Genomic DNA, 23,090 nt, shown 5'->3' with positions numbered 1-23,090 from the left:
ATAATAACAGGAAGCATAATGTAACATTATCTTCTAATTAAGTAATATTAAAACCATTCTGAATACTAGATTTCACCAATAAATCAATTCTGTATCTGGAAATACAATACTTTGTGAATTTAAGGCAACCTTCCAAAAACTAATCAACCCAAATATACTGAGATAGAAACTTTTGGAATTTTTCTTCAGAATGCTGTTGAAAGCAGGTGTACACACAGGAAGGCAAGAGACAGCACAAGTTTTAGGATGTTGTTATGCAAGTGACATGTATTATGTAATTTGCATCAGTATAACCAATATCATTGGGACAATGATACATGTGGTGTCAGTGTGTCTTAGAATGGACACCTGCACCTGGAAGCTGCCGTCCTTGTCCATTAAGAGTTGCCAGGTCAAAGCAATCTGATTTAAAGCTAAGAATTTTAAGTCACTACTGTATCATTTTAATACTTCAGTTTCAGTATTCTACTCCAGAATAAAATGTTAAGTTTGAGAAAATGTAGATGTTATAAATGCTCATATTTTTTAGATTGAATGGCAGGGGACAATAACTTGCTATAGCAGGAAAAGACTTCCCATACAGCAGGATTTGCAAACTGTTAGCCCTGAGCTCTTCCAGTTGTGATAATTAAAAAGAGGCAATAGGAAACACTTAAAATGAAACCAGAAAGAAGAAGAAAAGTCTAACCATTATAAATCCAGGGAAAAACAAAAAATGATACCCCCCTCCATTCAATTGTTTGTAATCCAACATTTTATGTAGACAAAAATAAAGTATATTGGGGCACTCTGACAAATGTTACAAATATTCCAACATTTTGTTTTTATGAAACAACTGTGTAAGAGGAACACACAATTATTTAAATTCCTCCTATCCCCCCATAAGCCTTTTTCTGCTCTCTGTGAATACAAAGTCTAACTGGCTTATATTGTAGGTTTCAATTGTGAATGGCTTCAATATATTTATATTTAATTTTAAAACTGTTGGACTATGGCTATACATTGATCATTACAATAATGGCTTGAAAGCAAAATAAAATTGACCAAATTACACAAAATTGCAATGATATTTAAGGTGCTTTCTTTTTCTTTTTTAAGGAGTTATCACTTTTCATTGGTCTTACACGCTCTATGCCTTTTGCTTGTCATTCTTTCATATATAGTCTATCAAGAGAATTTTACTTCAAATACAGAGTTGAGTAAATTGTCATATAAAAAAACATTTGGAAACAAGGAAATTATACTGCTGTATTATTATTGAGATTTGAAAATTGTATTAAATGCTTAAGCATGGTGATGTATCAGTTATTTTTGTTTCTTTTTCTTTGAATGCTGTCAAAGCACAATCAAATTATAGTAAAAAGATATTGTTCCACAATGGGATTTTCAACTTCATTGTGTACTGCTGCTTTGTAAAATTGAGATTTAAGTTATGATCCCATATGACCATGTTCCACAGAAAGGTGCCACATGTCTTGACTCAGTTCTAATGCTTGCTGTTCTCCAAGGAATAAGCTGATAAATATTTATACAGCAGTCTTACATACTTGTGGAAGGATACAAGTACAAGACTGGGAGTTATCAAGTCATATGTTTTAATTTGCAGCTGCCAGATGATGTGGCAGTAGTAGTAGCAGAAGAAGAAGAAGAAGCAGCAACAGAAGCAGAAGTAGTGGCAGTTGTGGCTTGACTGCCAACATAGAGCGGGTCCAAACATGCCACTTTAGCTGCAAAGAATGAGTGGATGCAATGCAGAACTGCAAATAAATTTGAAAATTCCAATTCCTGAAAGTGAAAGCAAAATGGTCAGGTATGAGAGACAAATTTATTTATCATATATTGTAGTAAAAGCACCAAGTAGCTTGCAGAGACACAAACACAAAGGCTTAGGAAAATCAAATATACTCATAATACATCCAGTTCCATTATTCATTGTGAAACTAAACATTTTTGTCTTACAACAAAATTACTTTCTTTACATCTAGATTTTATAATATATAAATTTATAATTATATATATAAATGTACAATTATAATTATTTTACATTTCCAAATAATTGGGAAAAGATAGTTAAATAAAAAGATACTATGTGATGGATACAATCTTTGCAGTTTGCTCTTTTCAATAATCTAAAATAAATGTCAGTTTCCATATTTTTGTATTTTATTTTTTATCAATCTGCAGAAACTCAGAAAAATTCTGATTGTAAAGTTGAAACAAATTTTAAAATCTGTGTGTTCAAGACTTTGTGTATCAGAAGAACAAAATATCAGAATATTCTATATAAAGAGCCTTTTTTTTGAAATGGAGATTTTATCCAATGTATTCCTAATGAATAGGGAAAATTAGGAAATAATAAAATTTATCGGATTCTTCCTCCAAGCCTCCAATCTCCCACTTTTCAGCAGCAGAAGTTACTGCCTATATGATGTGATAACACAATGAACATACCATAATTGGCTCATATCAGTCCTGATATTTTAAAAGAGAAATGAGTGATTTTTCTTTTTTCTACTTTGTTTGGTTTGCTACTCCTACTTTGTGTGTGCATGTGCACACGTGCACACGCACACACACACACACACACCTTTGAGTTAACTTTCACTTCCAGTGACAGTATGATCAAATCCTGCAGTTTTCTTGGAAACATTTTGTGAAAGTGATTGCCCTTGCCTCATTCCTAGGGCTGACAGAGAGAGTGCCTGCCCACCCAGCTGGCTTCAGGCTGAATATAGAAATAGAACTCATGGTCCACCTGATGCTTTAATCACTACACAAGCTGGTTTTTCTTCTCTTAAATTATATTGCCAGTTCTGAACTCATTACAGAATGCTCTGTCTATGCCAGTTCTGGACTCAGACAAATTGGTTAGAAAACAGTGACGACATGTACATCCTGTTATTTAGTTACCAATAATTTGATAATAGGGAAGGAATTTTGTTCTTCTCTTTACCTTTGCTTCAATCTGCTTAGTATCGGGATTTTGAAATAAAAATTTAATTTTGCTCTTGCCATCATCTGAAGACCCTTTAAGCTGGGAAAACTTGTACCGCCATAGTACAGCCTAAAAGAAAAACAACAAAAATACATTTATACATTAATGTAAAAAGCTGCTACAGGAGAAAATGCATATCTTGGAATTTTCAATCTACCAATGATATCAATATTAGCAAATATATTTTCTTTCTCATCTGAAGTGAACTTTTTAATAACAGATCCTATTTAATAATAGAAAAGAGACACCAGGAAGAAAAAAGTTCTTTATTTACATTTTGTTAAATGAATGGTCAGTGTAGTAATCCGCCTCCATTTTCTGGTCATCTTTATTAAAACAAAGTATCAGTTTCCCATTGTGCAATCAGTGATTTGGTAACTACTGTCATTTGTAACTGTTAGCAATATAAATTGAGATAATAGGAATGCCATCTAGAGGCAATTTGAAGACATACTAAGGAACTGCAAGTGACACTTGTCGCTTGTAACTAATAAATGGAAATTTTGAATGAGCATTAAGATGTATAGATCATTTGAAATTAAAATATCATCTGTAATGCAAATATGCACCATGGAACAATTAATCCTTTCTTTTAAACCAAAATTGATGAAGTACAGGTGAAACTCAAAAAATTAGAATATCGTGCAAAAGTTCATTTATTTCAGTAAAGCAACTTAAAAGGTGAACTTAATATATGAGATAGACTCATTACATGCAAAAGAAGATAGTTCAAGCTGTGATTTGTCATAATTGAGATGATTATGGCTTACAGCTCATGAAAACCCCAAATCCACAATCTCAGAAAATTTGAATATTGGGAAAAGGTTCAATATTCTACGCTCAAAGTGTCCCACTCTAATCAGCTAATTAAGCCATAACACCTGCAAAGGGTTCCTAAGCCTTTAAATGGTCTCTCAGTCTGGTTCAGTAGGAAACACAATCATGGGAAAGACTGCTGACCTGACAGTTGTGCAGAAAACCATCATTGACACCCTCCATAAGGAGGGAAAGCCTCAAAAAGTAATTGCAAAAGAAGTTGGATGTTCCCAAAGTGCTATCAAAGCACATTAATAGAAAGTTATGCAGAAGGGAAAAGTGTGGAAGAAAAAGATGCACAAGTAGCAGGGATGACTGCAGCCTGGAGCGGATTGTCAGGAAAAAGCCATTCAAAAGTGTTGGGGACTTTCATAAGGAGTGGACTGAGGCTGGAGTCAGTGCATCAAGAGCCACCACACACAGATGGATCCTGGACATGGGCTTCAAATGTCGTATTCCTCTTGTCAAGCCACTCCTGAACAACAAACAACATCAGAAGCGTCTTACCTGGGCGAAAAAAAAACAGAACTGGTCTGGTGCTCAGTGGTCTAAAGTCCTCTTTTCTGATGAGAGCAACTTTTGCATCTCATTTGTAAACCAAGGACCCAGAGTCTGGAGGAAGAATGGAGAGGCACACACTGCAAGATGCTTGAAGTCCAGTGTGAAGTTTCCACAGTTTGTGTTGATTTGGGGAGCCAGGTCATCTGCTGAGGTTGTTCCACTGTGCTTCATTAAGTCCAGGGTCAACACAGCCATCTACCAGGAGATTTTGGAGCACTTCATGCTTCCTTCCACAGATGAGCTTTATGGGGATGCTGACTTCAGTTTCCAGCACTGCCAAAAGCACCAAAACCTGGTTCAATGACTGTGGGATTACTGTGCTTGTTTGGCCAGCAAACTTTCCTGACCTGAATCCCATAGAGAATGTATGGGGCATTGCCAAGAGAAAGATGAGAGACATGAGACTGAACAATGCAGAAGAGCTGAAGGCCGCTATTGAAGCATCCTGGTCTTCCATAACACCTCAGCAGTGCCACAGGCTGACAGCTTCCATGCCACGCCGCATTGAGGTAGTAATTGCTGCAAAAGGGGCCCAAACCAAGTTCTGAGTACATATGCATGCTTATACCATTCAGAGGTCCAATATTGTTCTATGTACAATCCTTGTTTTATTGATTGCATGTAATATTCTAATTTTCTGAGATTGTGGATTTGGGGTTTTCATGAGCTGTAAGCCATACTCATCTCAATTATGACAAATCACAGCTTGAACTATCTTGCTTTGTATGTAATGAGTCTATCTCATATATTAGTTTCGCCTTTTAAGTTGCATTACTGAAAAAAAATGAACTTTTGCACGATATTCTAATTTTTTGAGTTTCACCTATACTATAAGCTCCATCTACCAAACACATATCTTGGATATCCCAAGATATTTACAACTAGACATGCACAGAGTTCTCAATATGCTAAAGTCAGAGTGGAACTTATCATGTGATTTTGTTTCATAGTCTACATGCATTCAATGTATAATGGTTGAATGGTATTCTCATATGACATAGTTTTGAAATCCTTCTCTGAAATTTAATATTATCCTATGTTAAGCTTAGTTTTAGCTTAAAACTGCATTTTTTAAATTGGAGGAATATTGTGGAATTTTCTGTATCTCTGTTCAATTTGGTTGATGTCATACAATCACAAAGTATCAATCTTTAAGGGACACAACATAAGAGAAACCATGGGTTGACAGGGTTTGTTCCTGTCTTGGAAAACTACAGATTAAGAATCTTAAATGTAGAGAAAACTCTTCTGTTAACTAGATATATAATCCTTTGTGTAGTATACCAGTATACATATTAAGAATATATCTGCCTCTAAAGAAAGGTGAAGCAAAATTTAGCATACAACAAAAGTTGTACATTAATGTACATTAATATGGGAAAATAGTCATCAAAATATTATTATTTTCTTTAGCAGTAATGATAGATATTGAAACTCAGTTATAAAATCATAACACAGCCACACTGAGATGATCTATGTTGGCCAACATTCTGCCTATAGTAATATAAAAATGAAAAATTAGAGGCAGGATAAGATACAGATATCTGATAGTGTTAATCATTGAGCTAGTATCCTATTTCTTCTCTTCCCCACACCTCCCCTCCCTCCCTCTCTCCTGCCTGCCTGTCTACCTACCTACTTACCTACCTATCTCTATTTTCTCTCTCTCTCCCCCCCTCTCCCCCCCAACAAGCATACCAAGAAAACAATTACATAAATAATAAAAAGGGTGATTATGTACATATTGATACACACACATATACGTGGACAAATTTTATGCTATAGAAACTCTATCCATATACTATAGAACTGAGTTCCCAAACTTTTCTGGCATTGTGGATTGGGGTGGGGGATGGTTCCACATGAGTAGTGGGCAAGTGCATGCACGTGCAGCTCCATTTATGTGAGCAGCAGGCATGTGCACCTGTCACTCATGCAAATGGTACACAAATGTATATGCTTGCCTGATGCTCACACAAGTGGAGATGAGTGTGTGCATTCATCCGCTCATTGGTTCCGAAACACTCAAGGTCTGGTAATAGGCCATAGAAACATTCTGCCATATATTTTATTATCACACCTACATAAAAAAAGGTTGTGACTTTGGTCACCCAGTTACACCCATGGTTTTTATGCCATTGGTGGCACCTGTGGAAATTCCTCAGTTTCGATGGCCATTTGGGTGGTCAAAAATGTTGGTTTCAGTAACAGGAATAACACATAACACACACATCTCAAAACCATGAGAAGTAAGACTAAAGAAATAATAGTATGAGCAATCTGGGGGTGTTCAACATATGTGAGTTGAGGAAAATTTGGAAATATCTGAAAATCTTTAGAAATAAATTCTTGGAAATGAACATGCTATTTCAAATCAAACCAGTTAAATAGGTAAATTGAATAAATTTTGGCATGTACTAGATTTCCACTAATTTTAAAATAAGTAGTTGCCTTTAAATAAATTATAAATCAACATTAATTTGGTGAACTATTATTAAATCAACTGTTGTTTCAGAAGGGTTTCCAGAGACAGAACACTGATGCCTTCTCTATACTTTAATATTCCTTTATTAAACTTATGGACCAATACTGCTCCATGAAACTGAAAAGGGAGAGATAGAAATAACTTTAGGAGCAAATGTGAAAAGATAGAGTGGTGAAAACTCCATCCATTAAAGAATGTTCCTTGCCCCAGTGATCCTACGGAAATTACAGCTTTCATTTCCAGTTTAGCAACACCTGACTTACTGATATATTTTCTGCTGCTGTTTTTTGTTGTGAAGTAGAAATGTGAAATGTGTCTGGTTACCTACAACTTCAGAGAAACCTCACTACCGGCTCTGGTGGCTAGAGATTTAGACTGCTTGTAGCTGAGTGAGAGATGGGAGAAAAATTGCTTCCCTGCAGTTAATAGGCTTGAATTGGATTTTCAAAGTACATGTATGAATAAGAAATCTACAAGCAATTGCTCAATAGCATTCCCTTTTTTTGGACAACTCTTTGGTAACTCTTTTGTTGCGCCCAAAAGTCCCTGAATGAATAAAAGGGGTAAAAATGGTCAATATGGGTACAGGATCCAAATAAAGGGAAGAAATGTACTGTATATGCACAATGCTGGTTACAAAATGTTTACATAAACTTTTAGCAAACTTGGAGCTGGATTAGAGTGGCAGGAAGGATGCAATTTGACTAAGCTTCCCAGTGTTAGGAATAAGATGCTGGCAAGTTATACTTTTCTGTTCCTGCGGATGGATATTCTTATGCATTGCTTTATACTTATAAAATGGAGACCAGAAGAAGGTGCTAGAATGAAGCATATTCTAAATCTAAAAGGATCCGCAACTGTTCAGATTTTAAGATCTTCACAGAAGATGTTTCTGGGTGGTTCAGTATGGAGATTGTAAAATTTTTGCTCCAAAAAAACGTTACCTACTGCTTATTCTGATATCTTTGCGATACCAGTTGACAATTTCCAATTTTTTGAGAAAGGGCTTTAAATTTGAATATTTTAAACAGCAGATTGTGCAGTTTAACAACTTTTAAAAAATGACTTTGTTTTATACCTTGCTTACATAAGATGCACAGGAACCATACTTGAAGGATATAGTGATTTAAAATAAATGAAGTAAACCCACTTAACATTTATGAATAAATGAAGACTGCCTGAAGGAAGAAGCCAAAATAAATAAACAAAACACAAAAGTGCTATAACTGCATAACTGTGCAAGATTTGCTAACGATTCTATAATAACAGGTAGAGATTGTGCTTACTGATTTATTTGATTGATATCCTACCTTTACTTTGTACAACTCCAGGCAGTGTATAACACTTAGTTTTTTTCCCCACATGAACCCATGAGGAGGGTTGGGCTGACAGAGAGTAACTGGCCCAAAGTCATTTGGTAGCTTCTGTGCCTAAGGGACGCACAGAATTCTTGATCACCAGACTTCTTCTCTAGCACCTTAATCACTATTGACATGTGACTTCCCATATAATAATAGCCTAACAAATGCTCCAGTCTTTCTATTATCAGACTGATTTAATGTATCAAGTGTGTCAAATGTTTAGTATGGTAGCAGATAACCTTTCCTTCTGAACAAATTACATTTTAGAAGGGTCATCATTCAGGAGGCCAGACCCCCAAAGAATAAAATAGAAGCAAGTTTGTCCATTGTGGCACAAGGAAACAATGGAGAATGGAAATGGTTTCTTCTGCATGCTGTTTAACCAGGCAGGGCACTACTGTGCTTGCAAGGCATTTTTTTCCTATTTTTGTTTTGTTTTATTTTTACTGCAAAAGATAATGAGTTCCCATGACAAGTTCCAAAAGAACCCCATTCTTATTCTTCTTTTTACTGCATCAAATGGGTTTCCTTGGTATGAAAACATTGAACAAGAAAAAAAGTAGTTTCAATCATGTGTATTATAAAGCCATTCTATTTAGCTATGCCTTTGAATTACCATCCTTGCATCAGCCACACTTCCTGCAATTTTATACTCATCATGAATAAAAATAGCCTGCAGTATACTGGATGCTGAATTTGGCATGGTGAAGAGCCGCAATTATTTCTAGGTCCCTTTTCCTTGCTTGGCACACAAATTATTTATTTTTAATCGGAAGCTGCACAATTAGCTTCGATGCCCATGAATAAAACCCAATTTCTGAAAATACGGAAGTGCTAAAGCTATTTGAATTCTAGAGCAAGCAACACTGAGAAAATAAGACCCATTTAGTGCAATAATACATTAGCAGTGGACAGCCAGATATCTTGCGGAGTCCAAAAAATACAATATGAAGACAAGTGTCTATGCTTGTTTACTGCAAAAAAAGTGATATTCAGAAGCAAGCTGATTCTGAATTAAAATATATTGTATGATCTGTGGGTGCCTCTTTTCCATATTCAGGATGAAACTTCTAATAGTATTCTAGGGATTTCCTCTGTTGCTTCCTCTCTCCAAATTCCTCAGAGCACCAGGATGGTTGGTGACTGAAAGATGACCACTTAAGTGTCAGCTGCCCCAGCTACCCTTTATTCCGATCAGCCAAAATCCCTACCAGACTTTTGGATAACTCCATAGGAATCATTAGCTGCCTGGTTGGAGTGATCTACCATAATAGAATTTTTTTCTCTGTGGGAGATCTTGTTGCATCTACCCTGGGGAAGGAAAAATCTAGTGTGTGACTTCTTATGTTCAGTACCAACTATTCTAGTTAATCATAAAAGGGATGAGATGTTTTAATAAGGTACTTGTTATTCTCTTCTATGTTCTTACCTGTTAATTATGAGAGAACTTTTATCAATGTGTTTATATTGGAGTTTCAGCAGTTTGAAAAAAATCAAGATGGCAGCTACGACCAGTGCAAAACAAATAAAAGAGGAAGAGGTATATTTTTTCAGTTATGGCTATGATCTTGATTCTATTGATAGATGCCCCAGATTTGGGGCATCTGTTATGGCTATGATCTTGATTCTATCTATAGATGCCCCAGGTTTTAGGCATCTGTGTGTTTGTATATTGTAACTCTATTTTACTAAATCCATTTCTAACTTTCTAACTGGACATAAAAAGGATTGAGTTAAGGATTTATTGCTTCATCAAAAACTCATTGATTACTAAGTGTTCTAATTAAACCTTATCTTTCAAGTAGGGCAAAATACCTGTGCTAAAATGTTAATTATATGATACTAATTAATGTTAATATATAATGAAAAATGACCCCGAGGAGTTAAATTTGTCTAAAAAAATATTAACTAGAAGCAAAATTTAAAAGTTCATGGCTATTAGAAATATTATCTTTCTTCTTAAAAATCAGTTCAGTAAAATATTTAAGTAGAAAAAAAATGCTGTTCCATACTGGAATATTCTCCCCTGTTAAATCTAGCTCTATATACAGTAGATTAAAGGCCGTACACTGAAAATTTGGTTAAAGTCATATTTATCATCCCATGAATTACATTACAAAATTGCTCTTGAAGAGTGGAAGGCTGGAGATGGGGAGATGCAGAGTGGATTTTAGTACATATGAGGCTTCATTGCCCAGAAATCAAAAAGTTTTGGTCTGCAATTTTGCAGATTATGTAAAATATTATATGAAAATATGCTACCTTTGTGGAATATTATTTCTTACATAAAATTAAAAAAAAATTCTGTGAAATATATAACTTATATCTTTGTGTGATAATGTGTGGAAATGTTGAAGATTGAAGCTACGGAATTCACTAAGTTGTTCTGACCAAGTCATGATCTAGTCAGCTCAGTCCATCTTACATTAGAAAGAAATAAAATTAAGTGATAACTCCATATATGCCAACTTGAGCTCACAACAGAAAAGAAGTATATAAATATCCTCTACCTGGCATAGTCAACCTCAGCCTTGCCGCACAGTCACCACATCAGTATGGTACACTTAGCCATCTACTGGCCTCCTTGTGAAATATCTGGGACTTGCCACTTCCTGCCAGCTTGTCCATTGACTTTGCTCATTGCAAGGTGGCAGGAAGTTGTAAGCTGGTCCTCACTTAATGCCCCATGATCCTTGCTTATAATCAGAAATAGATTAGTAACAGAAATTCTAAATTTAGTTATTTAAATGAAGGGATAGAAGAGGAACTCATCAAATTTGCAGATGACACCAAGCTGGCAGGAAGATTCAACAGTCGAGAGGATAGGCAGAAGATACAGAAGCATCTCAGCAGACTTGAACACTGGGCCCTATTTAACAAAAATATATTCAATGGTGACAAAAGAAAGATTCTACATTTAGGCAAGAAAAGCCAAATGCACTATCAAAACAGGTATCACCTATTCCAGGTACCATCAGTCCTAGTGGACAATCATTTAAATATGATCCAGCAGTGTGCTGTAGCTGCCAAAAAAGCAATGCAATTCTAGGCTCCTTTAACAATCAAGATCATGTGAGTTGTTAATACCACTGTATAATGCCCTGGTAAGACCATTCTTCGAATACTGCACCCAGTTTTGGTCACTACGATACAAAAAAGATGTTAAGACTCTAGAAAGAGTGCAAAGAAGAGCAACAAAGATGATTGGGGACTGTACACCAAACATATGAAGAACAGTTGCAGAAATTGGGTATGTCTGGTTTAATGAAAAGAATAACTATGAGTGACATGATAGCAGTGTTCCAATATCTAAGGGGCTGCCATAAAGAAGAGAGCCACCTGAAGGCAGAACAAGAAGCTGATCAAGGATGGAAACTAATCAAGGAGAGAACTGACCTAGAACTAAAGAGAAATAACATGACAGAACAATTAATCAGTGGAACAACTTGCCACCAGAAATTGTGGGGGCTCCAACACTCGAAATTTTGAAGAAGAGATTGGACAACCATTTGTCTGAAATGTTATTGGGTTTCCTGTTTGAGCAGTGGGTTGCACTAGAAGACTCCAAGGTTCTTTTCAGCTTTGTTATCCTGTTATTCTGGTTCCAATTGCCTTTGTTAGCTGAGCACTACCTATAGTATAGTGGTTCCCAAACTTTTTAAGTCCACTGCCCCCTTGGTGCTACAAACTCATCCTCGGTGCCCCCCACCTAGGGGTGGGATTCAAATTTCTGTGGGCGTGGCCTAATTTGAGGGTGTGGCTTGCTAGTCATGTGACTAGGTGGGTGTGGCCAGGTGACTGGCAAACCAAATGCAAGTAGTCCTCACTTAATAGCTGGTTGTTTAGCAAGTGTTCTAATTTATGACTGGCCTCCCCAGAGCTACTTGACCTGCTTTTGGAGTTTTGACAGCTTTAGATCAGGGATTTAAATCCCACCCCTGCCTGTGTGTGTGAGAGAGGGAGAGAGAGAAGTTGGATCAGATCTCTCTCTCTCCCACCAACGCCAGAAAGCCACCATCAGTCAAAATTCATATTAGTGGTCTCCGGGATTTAAAATTATGAGTTTGGTGGTCCCTGAGGTCCAAAAGTTTGGTGACCCGTGATCTAAAGGAGTGAGCCTGAGAGAGGGACAGAGAGAGAGAAAAGAAAGAGAGAGAGGAAGAGAGGAAGAAAAGAAAGAGAAAGGGGAAAGAAAGAAAAAAGGACAGACAAAAAAGGGGGGATGGAAGGAAGGGACAGAAAGAAAAAGAAATAAAGAAGGGAAGGAGGGAGGGGAAAGATAATGAGATATCTATTCTAACCCAATCACCTGCTCCAGCAGGGTTAGAAGGGAGTGTGTGTTCTTGTAATTTACCAGTACATTTTGGTTTTGCCTTCTTCAGAATTGGCACTGTAATACATTGGAGAAAAGTAATATTTTAGGGTGGAGATCTGGTCCAATGGATCTTGTTTAAAGCCTCAACAAAATGTGAGAGCTTCCTGATAGTCTTGATCATGTTTTGTCCACAACCTTTAATAGAAGCCAAAGAGGTTTCAATGTGCTGGCAAAGATGTTTCAATGTGGAAAAGGGCCTCAGTCTAAACTAGGCCTCATTCAATCTGATGCATCAGGTCTCTCTTTGTCTCTCTCTCTCTCCCTCCCTCCTTCCCTTCCTCCCTCTTTCCCTCCCTCCCTGACTGGCTTTGCTCTTCTTTCCCGATGTGCCTGTGGGGCTGGCGCTTCGAACATGGAGAGAGAGAGAGAGAGAGAGAGAGGGAGAGAGAGAGAGAGAGAGAGAAGCAGGCAGGCAGGCAGACAGACAGACAGATGGATCGATTGGTAGGTAGGTAGGTAGGTGATAGACAGGCAAGCAGGAAGACAGACAGATCTTTTGGATGGATGGATGGGTAGGTAGGTAGGTAGGTAGATAGATAGATTTATATTGGTAGATAGGTAGGCAGGTAGGGAGATAGGGAGGTAGACAGAAAGACAGACACGTAGGTCTGGTAGATAGGTAGGCAGGCAGGAAGGCAGGCAAGCAAACAGACAGACCTTTTGGATGGATGGATGGAAGATGGACAGACTTACAGAATGTGACAGCGGCGGCACGTTGGGAAAGTGGTGGTGGCAGCTTTTCCCAACATGCTGCCACATTCGAGAAGCCGGTTCCGGTGTGGTACAACAGTCAATGGGGTGAGCCTGCAGGGCTGGTGCCTCAAACGCCCCCCTGATGCCTCTTAGCATCCCCAAGGGGGCTGGCTAAGAGGTGGCAGGGGGCACCAGCCAGCTCTGCAGTTTCACCCATTGTCTAGCATGCTCCAGAGCCAGCACCTCTAATGCGGAAGTGGTGGCATGTTACATGCCACCGTGGCTGCGTTTGACGTGCCGCCCCCCCTGCTGCCTCTTAGCGCCCCTCTGCTGGCCCCCTTAGGGATGCTAAGAGGTGGCAGGGGGCGTTTGAGGTGCCAGCCCTGCAGGTTCACCCCTTGACTGTAGCACTGTTCCGGAGTCGGCACCTCAATGGGTGAAACTGCAGGGCCGGCTGGTGCCTCGAATGCCCCTCTGCCACCTCTTAGCACCCCCCTGCTGGCTCCCTTGCCTCTTAGCACCCCCCTAAGGCATCCCACCCACCCCCAGGGGCAGTACCACCCACTTTGAGAACCACTATACTGTTTGCAAGGAACTAAAAGGTTATTTGTAATTAATCAATAAAAATTTTTGTTATTATTATTCATTTATTTGTCAAGCAAGTATTAGATAACAGTTATAAGTATAAGCATGGTTATGAACACATGAAATGGATACGAATAAAAAAGAAACAATAGGACAGGGATGGTAGGCACATTGGTGCACTTATGGACGCCTCCTACAGACCTCTTAGGAAAGGGGTGAGGTCAATAGTAGACAGTCTAAGGTTAAAGTTTTTGGGGTTTGGGGAAGAAACCACAGAGTCAGGTAGAGTATTCCAGACATTGACCACTCCATTGCTAAAGTCGTATTTCCTGCAATCAAGTTTGGTGCGGTTAACCTTGAGTTTGTATCTATTGTGTGCTCTTGTATTGTTATGGTTGAAGCTGAAGTATTAGTTGACCGGTAGGACATTGCAATGTATGATTTTATATACTATAGTTAGATCAGACCGAAGGTGGTGTAGTTCTAGGTTTTCTAGGTCTAGAATTTCAAGTCTGGTGGCATAAGGTATTCTGCTACGAGTAGAGGAGTGGAGAACTCTTCTTGTGAAATATTTCTGGACTTTCTCGACTGTATTAATATCCGATATGTAATGTGGATTCCAGACTGATGAACTGTATTCAAGTATTGGTCTAGCAAAAGTTTTGTATGCTCTAGTTAGTAGTGTGATATTACCAGAGAAAGAGCTCTTCAGGATTAGGTTAACAACTCTTAATGCCTTTTTGGCTATGTAGTTACAGTGGGCTCTAGCACTTATATCATTAGAGATGAGTACTCCAAGGTCCTTGACATAGTTGGGGTCATCAACAAGGTCTTGATTATTCAGCTTGTTGATGTATTATATTAAGAGAAACAATTTATACTCTATATTATCTGTTCAACCTGTCCTCTGACTAATATCAGAAAGATAATCTATTAGGAGATAAGTGTAAGATCAAGCCTCAATTTAAAAACATTAATATTTGGGAGAGACTAAGCAGTGAGATTTCAAAGTACCCCATAACCTGTTCTATAGAAGTAGAAAGTCATGCATTATTTTTTATTGCTATGTATATGACTGCACAACTCAGGTTCTCATAGACAACTGAAAATAATTTATATGTACTGGCTAATATCTGGGGTTTAATAATAAATAAAATTCAGATGCTTGAAATCTGAATGTCCTAAATATTAATAATGATGAAATAACTAGGTTTTCCAGTGAAAATGCCATAGAAAATAATAACTGGTGTACTGTGTTCATGTCAGATTGTGAAGATATTGGTTAACACACAGTATTTCTACCTCCAAATATTATTCCAGTGAGTAAGAAATAATTCTCACATTTATGATGGTTGCAGTGTCCTGGGAATATGTGATTCCTTTTTGTGACCTTCTGACAAGCAAAATTAATGGGGAAGTTGAACAACCATGTTACTAATTTAACAACTGCAGTGATTCACTTAACAAATGTGGCAAGAAAAGTCATTAAATGGGGCAAAGCTCACTTAATAAATTTCTCACTTAGCAACATAATTGTCAAGCCCAAAATTGACATATGTGTAGCCATTTTATTTAGCCTTATTATATATTCCTTTTTTTCTTTGCTGGTTATAGGGGGAAGGGGTTTGGGCTTGCCACATTCCTAAGGTGGAGATAGAGAGAGTTGTTTAAGCTAGGTGGTTCTCCTTCCCGTGGGAACAAAAGCTGACCTTGCTGAGACCTGGAGGTGGAGATTGATGACACCAGGCAACACTGATTTACTTCTATTGGGGAATGTGACTTTTAGGGGCTGTTTCTAATTTTCAATATTATGTGGTGTAATTCCGCGTTGTGCCAGATCTGGAATTACAACAGACTTTGCCAATTTGATGCTTTCCTAAATAAAAGAAATTTGTTTTGGAAGATGAACTTAGCTCTTTTCTTTTTAAATGGATTTCCTCACTTGGAAACCTGACAATAATTTGGTCATAAACTGAGAATTATCTGTATTGGTCTGTGACAGCAGACTAATGAATATAGATCTATATTCCTCCTACATGATTATAGTATTAGATATATGGAATGGGAGATAGAAATTTTGTGAGTTCATAAGCTGTAAACTACTTGCATTTGAACAAGACCTTTAATTCGCTTTTTTATCCTTGAAATATAATAATTTAAACCAAAGTGCTTGGAAATTGATTAAAGCTCACTAATAATTAGTATGTTGAAACCCATTAAATAGCTAGTTGCAAATTAATTGAAAGACAATTTTTAAATAATTTGTTGAGCTACTTGTAAGTAATTATGAGATAAATGAAATGATTTACAAGTAATTGACTTCATTTGATTTAGCGTATAATATGTTAACAGTGAATAATTATTTTTTTCTAATGACTGGGGAAAATACGTAGGAATACAAATATTAAGAAAAATGATGGATTTAATGTCTAATACATTTACAAGGGGAATAAAGCCATGTTCATTAGAAAAGTTGGTTGAAGAGATTAATTATGCTAAACTTGAACTTTGGGAAGAAGTTAATATTGTTTAGATGGAAATGCATGAAAAAATAGAACAGATATAAATGCATGAAAAATAAATTGATAATGTTTTTTTACAAATCAAAAGAGAAATAGGTAACAAACAAGAACAGCAATAAATACAATACAAAAATTAACAAATAAGAGTAATGTTGCATGGTTAAAATTATTAAGAGATCAAATAAAATACACATCTATGAATTATTGTACATATGTTTCATTTTCATTATAGATCCAGGGTTGGGATTCCACTGGTATAACAACTAGTTCAGTGATCGTGCATTTTGCCCGATCCGGTCCAAATTGGTAGAATCCCACCCCTGTTTAGATCTGTATTTAGATTCAGATCTTTGCATTTTAAGAGCTGAATCTGAATACAAATCTAAATCATAACTGCTATAATGAAAATGAAACATACGTACAATAATTCATAAACTTTGGACCCTTTAGACAGGATTTATAATACTAAAATTATAGTAGCAAAAATTGGGAAAACTTTTAATTGTTTAAATAGAGTTCCAAAAAAGCTAAACCTGCATTTTTTTTTTAATGAACAGTGTTCTCTAACAAAAATCACATTATTATATATATTATTAGGGTGTTATTTCACCTCCTTATGGCATACTGTGGATAGCGCGACAGTGTGAACTAAACAAACTGTTGTTAACCAGACTTCTCTGTAGACTCTCCTGGCTCTCAAAATATATGGCAACTAAAACAAGTCCATGTATGATATGCCAATCAATAGCTTCAAACATAAAACAGAATTTAAAACAAGAATTTTCATCTGTATTCTTGAATACTTATTAGGTGGTAAGAAATTAACTGAAAAGAATTCTAGCAGATAGAGAAATGCATTCCTGCTATGGTTGTGCTGTTTGTGGCCTGTGCAAAAGAAAATCCATTACTGTTGATTGTGTTCTGTCCTCATTCAGCTGCAAATAACACGTTTAGCTCTGTTTATAAAGTTTAAATGTTACTAAAATTATAGATCACACTAGCCTCTTTTGGGGGGAGCTGGCTGGTAGGTAGTATTTAGTTATCTTGTATTAGGCCTATTTCTGGTACTTGTTTCAAGAGTCCATTCTCCCCTGGGAGAGTAGAATTGGACCATTTTGAGTTTTATTCCTTTAGAAAAATACTTTGCTGAGTGATTTGACAGAAGCAGTTACCAAATATGCAGTTTCAATATGGAAAATGAAATTCTTAAAAGTCAGCTCTAAGAAAAACTTAATCTGACACAAATGCACACACATCTGTTGTAATGGAATACAGGGTGTGCCCCATGGACAGTTCCAAATCAAATTTAGTCTTCGGGTCAGGTAAGTAGTTTGGAAGAATTAGTAGTATTGCCTGACAAGACCTGAAGCAAGTTTCTGTGATGGAAAAATCAGCGGAAAAGCACTGATCAAGCTTGCAGTAATCATGGTAAAGTGAGAGTTGACGGTATGTCATGGACTTGTCAAAACAAATTACTTGCTTCAGGTGAGTAACAAATTATGTTGCCACAAGGCTAGAAAAAGTATTTAAAGGACTGAATCTGAATCTAATGGTTACTGTCTGCTAGGGCCACTCGTATTTCTCTTTGATCAATACATTATGCTAGTGGGGTATTGTTCTAACCAAGGCTTCCTGAGACAGTAACAATCACATGCTTAGTCCCAAAACCCCTCTTTTTATTTCAACGGCTGTGAATTATATTCATTCACAGCCTGTAATGAGTCCCAAACAGTTTGTCCAACAGAAGTCTGCCAGAGTCTTTTCAGGATAAGGCTGAAATGCTGCCAACAACTAAATTGCCAATTAGCTGAACAAGGCCAATTGGAGCACAAAGTCAACACAGAGCTTCGGAGTTTAAACCGACCAGAACGAACAAAGTTGCTTTCTGCAAAGGCTCATGTCCCTTTGCTCCTCCTTAATGTCTTATGGGAGGGCCAATCATCTCCAAGCCTTACTCCCAAGTCACCCCTTTTGTCTTAACTGTTCTTGCTTTCCGGCAGCTCTGCGCAAGCATGCACTGGTAACAGGCTTCCCTTGTTCTTCTGCCTCATTGATGTCAGATTCTGGAGGCTCTGGAGTCAGTACATAATTTTCAGATGGCCCTGGCCCCACCTCGATATCGGATACAGATCCCTTGTCCTCCCCAGACTCCAGGACTGGCCCATATTCCTCCCCACTGTCCGTTGCCAGCTCCACAAGCCACCGGCGGACCACAAGAGGTATTTTGATTAATGCAGTTGTGTTTTCTCTGCTACAATGATATAATTATGAACCCCTAACTACATTAATATCCTCTGTTCATACAGTTTTATATCAGCTGGATTTTAGCAAAGAAAACAATTTCGGGTTATTGGTTTTCATTTTATAGGAAAGAAGAAGCACAACAAGACACAAAATATAAGCTGCAGGATCCAATTTGGATTAGTCACTAGGGCCAGAGGATAACCCATCCTTAGGTTAACTTTTCTCTTACCAGAATGTGACATTTTGGTGAGAAAGAATTTCCCCGAAGATGGGCTCCAGCATGAGTCCCAAAGCTTGGAAGACTAAACCTCTGGTCCCAGTGACTGACCCAGATTGGATCCTGCAACATTAACTTGGGACATGTATATTTGGCTTTATTTATAAAATATAACCTCTTCTTTGCTTTGCTATTACCATTGCAGAACTACAGCCTGACTTGTGACTAATGTGGAGAGTGGTTTTTTTTGCTATAACAATTACAGTAGATTAGAACAATATCATCTAATCCTGAGAGCAATCTATAAATAGAAAGCTATTTCAGCTTGTGTCATTTGTTCTAAGTTAGGGTAGAGAGAAGGAACTATTCTAGGCACTTTAGTCTGAAATCCTTAGAAGTTATCACTGTTGTCAGAGTAATTAATTGTTAAGAAAAAGCACATGCTCAGATTTTGTTTCCCTGAGCCAGTATAATCTCTATTTAACAAACTTTTGAGTTGCAAACTTTTTCCAATATGAACAAACCTATTTGTAACTCCAATCTAGAGGGTCATGGAAGTCAGGAAAAAAGCAGGAAAGGATTGGTTTATGGTGTACTGCATATAGACAGTTGGCAGCACAAGTCTCCCATCAAGGATGGATGCATCCTACACCTAAAGAGAGTGGAGGTTGGTACAGACCACCTGAAAAGAGTATTCAAGTTCCTCAGGAAGGAAGAGGATTGCCAAGGGGGGGCATGAACAGCAACCTGGGAGAGTCAGCCTATGGAGTCTGTGATTAATCAGATGGACAAGAAAAAAAAGTTGAGTGACACCATCTGAGACTATCCAGAAGAATGGCCCAAACCCACATTTATTCTGAACTCCACAGAGAGGCTTTTGGCAGGAAAATGGGACAGAATGGCTAATAGGACCTGGAGCCATGGGTCTCGTGCTATTGTGAAGCCCCCACCAAATTAACCCCTGCTTATCCCCCTGGGGAATGGTGTAGTGTGGGGCTCCCCACCATTGTTCATAGGTCAAAACTAACCAGCATATAACTCATTTCTCTGCCTGTGAGTTGGGAGTTGTGTTGGGTGGTGGCAGCTCACTGCTTTGCTGGCAGGCCTTAGTAAAAGTTCCAATGGCCTGTGGGATGATTTCCCCACTCTGGTGCCAGTGGCCAAAGCTGCAGTGGATCAATGCCAGAGAGGTGTTCCAGATCTGAAGAAGGCTCCCCCATCACTGAGAGAATGTCAACTTAGACCCATTCCCCAAGAGCAAGAGTGAGAAGAAGCTGAGGTGCTCACTACTACTTTGAGGGTATTCTGCATGAGTTGTTTTTTTTTTTTATGTTAGTTTGACTTATGAAGAAAATGGGCTTACAAATAGTTTCTTGGAATGTAACTTGTATGTAAGTAGAACACTGTAATTAAAAAATATTAGCTTTGCATGCAGTAGTTTTCATCCCATTATTGTAATACAATTTTAAAGCAAAGAATACATGACTATATAATAGATTTGCAACTAATCTTGGTAAACTGGAATAATCAGCAAGATGAGAAATGTAGCTCAATTTAGTTGACCAAATTACAAATCAAAGCTAGTCCACTTCAGACTCCTAGTGATTCAGCATGAATGCAATCTTCTATGTTTTTCCTCTTTAATTCATCTTAGAGTCATCAGTACTCTGATTAGAATGCAGTATCTGTTCTTTCAGCATAGAAGTTTTGTATAACCCAGGATTCATTGCATTGGGTTATGGAGAATGTGGCAGTAGGATTACGAATATAGTCAGCAGTCAAGAAAGAATGGGGAGAAGACCAGAGAAGAGTAGATGTCTGCATTGGATACTTTATAGTACTTGTGTCCAAAGCACATACTTTTAGCTGGGATCACTTTTTGCATTTTATCTCTTGTTTTCTACTTATTCAAATATTCTGCTATGGCAGAAGAAAATAAAACCCAGTGCTGATGATAGGCTTTGCTTTTTTAAAAAAAAATCAGACATGGAAGAGGTCTATAGGTCATAGTCTCAGAAGGCTTATTTTTTACTAGAATAAGTTAGATGTTGAGATTGCAAAACATAATTTCACAATTCTATTTTTTTTAAAAAGACCTGCATTTGATTTTATAATCTTTTTTTTTCAATCAATCAATTTTCTTATTTTTTTTTCTCCCTGACACATGATATTCTCACCAGAAATACTTTCTCCAATATGTTTCACCTTAGCACCTTTTGGTAAGAGCCTTCTTCAAGTATAAATTACTATAGTATCACATGTCCATTATTCACCATTTTCTTATTTATTTCCATTCATCAATCACTGAAATAACTCCATGATGTCATTCTTGGAATTGGATCACTGATAGAAATCTCTTGTACTTACCTTTGTTGCAGCATCAAAGCATACAAAGCCCATGCCAAAGTCTATGGTAAGCCCCATAAGATGACTCTCCAAGACACAGGCATATGTCTTACACTGGAAAATGGAAACAATGCAACATATTAAATGGACTTTCACTGGCTATATTCAATTTGTAAAATTGTGGTTAAAAGAAAAATCTGAACATTAGTATATATCTTACAAATGAGTCCAATAAAATGCTTGCAATCAGATGTAGGGCAATGTGAGCAATCTCATTTCTTTCCCCCAGTAATGGTGAAGGAGTCCATCTCCTTGTTGGCTACTTGTTCTTAACTGCAATCATTGGTTTTGCAAAACATGAAACCATCTTTAATGTGCTATTTCATCTGGAGCAACCCCATGGACTTTGCCTGCCAAATAGCATGAACATTTCTCAGGATTCAATTTGAGTCGGTCATTGGAACCAGAGGTTTAGTCTTCCAACCTTTTAGACTCATGCTGGAGCCCGTCCTCAGGGTATTTTTCACACCCATTTTGATAGACAGAAGTTCCCTGAGGATGGGCTCGAGCATGAGTCCAAAAGCTCAGAAGACAAAACCTCTGGTTCTGGTGACCAAGCCAGACTGGATCCTGCAACATTATCCTGGTACACATATATCTGTCTTCATTCATTTCTTACCATGGCCAGGAAGATGATCCTGTGCCCTCCCCCCAAAAAGTGAGCAGGTCATTCTATAAACGGATCATACAGTTTTATTAGCAACAATATGAAACAATCCATTGTTGTATTCTTTAATTTTTGTTATTTTGTTTTGTTTTTAATTTTCTAATCAATGCTTATCTTCTGAGTCAAGAAAGAAGTTAGAAAGGAATGCAAAGGATGTCATTCATTTTTTATAATAACTCTGCTGACCAATGCATAGGATGGAATTATTTCCCAGTTGGCATCACAATAGTTGCTTGAGAAGGACCAAAGATGCTTTTTCAAAAGGCAACAGGACTTTGTTTTTCCTTAAAGACATTTTGCTTCTCATCCAAAAAGCTTCTTCAGTTCTGATAGGAAGTGAAACATCTTCAAAAAAATACAAAATCCAGTTGCCTTTTGAAAAAACACCTTTGGGACAACCATGACTTGGATGACTTGAGAATCTGCATAGACATTTTGCTTGAAAAGGATTTTCCATGATGTTTACACTATATCTGTTACTGAGAAAGATAAAGAATAAGATTTGACTCAGATATTAAGGACTATGTATAATTCATGCACTTGTCATGGCTCTATAAATGGTGCCTACAGGTTTGGATTTTAAAAAACTATGCCTTGCCTTACTTGACATCTAGCAGCATTTTCATTCCAGCCCTTGTATATATCCAAAAGTGAACCCTTGTTGTTTGCAGACCTGCTTCTTTGGAATAGTTTGTTTCTGACAACTGACCAAGCTTTTAAAGAAGGCCTGGAAGTGAATTGGGTATAAGCAAGCACCGTGGCTTGTTCTTGACATATATGTGGAAAAATATATGCCTTTTACTAAAAGATAACTTGGAACATGCTAAACTAATATAAAAAAAATATAGATTTACAAGGCATAGCATTCACAACATTAAATTACTAGCACATTTCTATACTGAGGCTACAATAATTGCTAATCAAGTCTGTATAAAACATACTGTATAATAAGTTGCTTAGTAGCAAAGGGAGGTTGAGATTGCTTTCACGTGAATTCTCTTTTATTCTTCTTAGTCAAATTGATTACTTATTGATTCATGTCTTAGTTTGGCAGATATTTATAGAACAAATGGATAATCTCAGACAACCCTATAGTTTTTCCCAAATCATGAAATATTTTCTTGGCGTACATCTTTTCAATATGTGCTTTCCTAAGGTAAATT

The 23,090-nt window shown here is 37.3% G+C and overlaps 1 protein-coding gene across 9 annotated transcripts in view; it reads right to left on the bottom strand.

Moving 5' to 3' along the window:
• Nucleotides 1–1,577: 1,577 nt before the first annotated feature.
• Nucleotides 1,578–23,090, bottom strand: part of SNTG1 (syntrophin gamma 1) — a 211,096-nt gene continuing 189,583 nt past the window's right edge. For 8 of the 9 annotated variants that reach the window (XM_087931227.1, XM_087931232.1, XM_087931229.1 and 5 more), the window contains 3 exons: nt 21,222–21,314; nt 2,954–3,064; nt 1,578–1,785 (listed from right to left, as the gene is read on the bottom strand). In XM_087931227.1, the coding sequence (XP_087787353.1) occupies nt 1,582–1,785; nt 2,954–3,064; nt 21,222–21,314 (408 nt within the window). In that variant the 3' untranslated portion in view covers nt 1,578–1,581. The remainder of the gene's footprint in view (nt 1,786–2,953; nt 3,065–21,221; nt 21,315–23,090) is intronic. The other variant, XM_087931233.1, reaches the window with a different exon arrangement.

The sequence above is a fragment of the Pseudonaja textilis genome, chromosome 3 (genome assembly GCF_049901715.1).
Source record: "Pseudonaja textilis isolate UNSWEBS1 chromosome 3, rPseTex1.2, whole genome shotgun sequence".
Taxonomy (NCBI): domain Eukaryota; kingdom Metazoa; phylum Chordata; class Lepidosauria; order Squamata; family Elapidae; genus Pseudonaja; species Pseudonaja textilis.
This window is presented reverse-complemented; position numbering and strand designations above follow the sequence as displayed.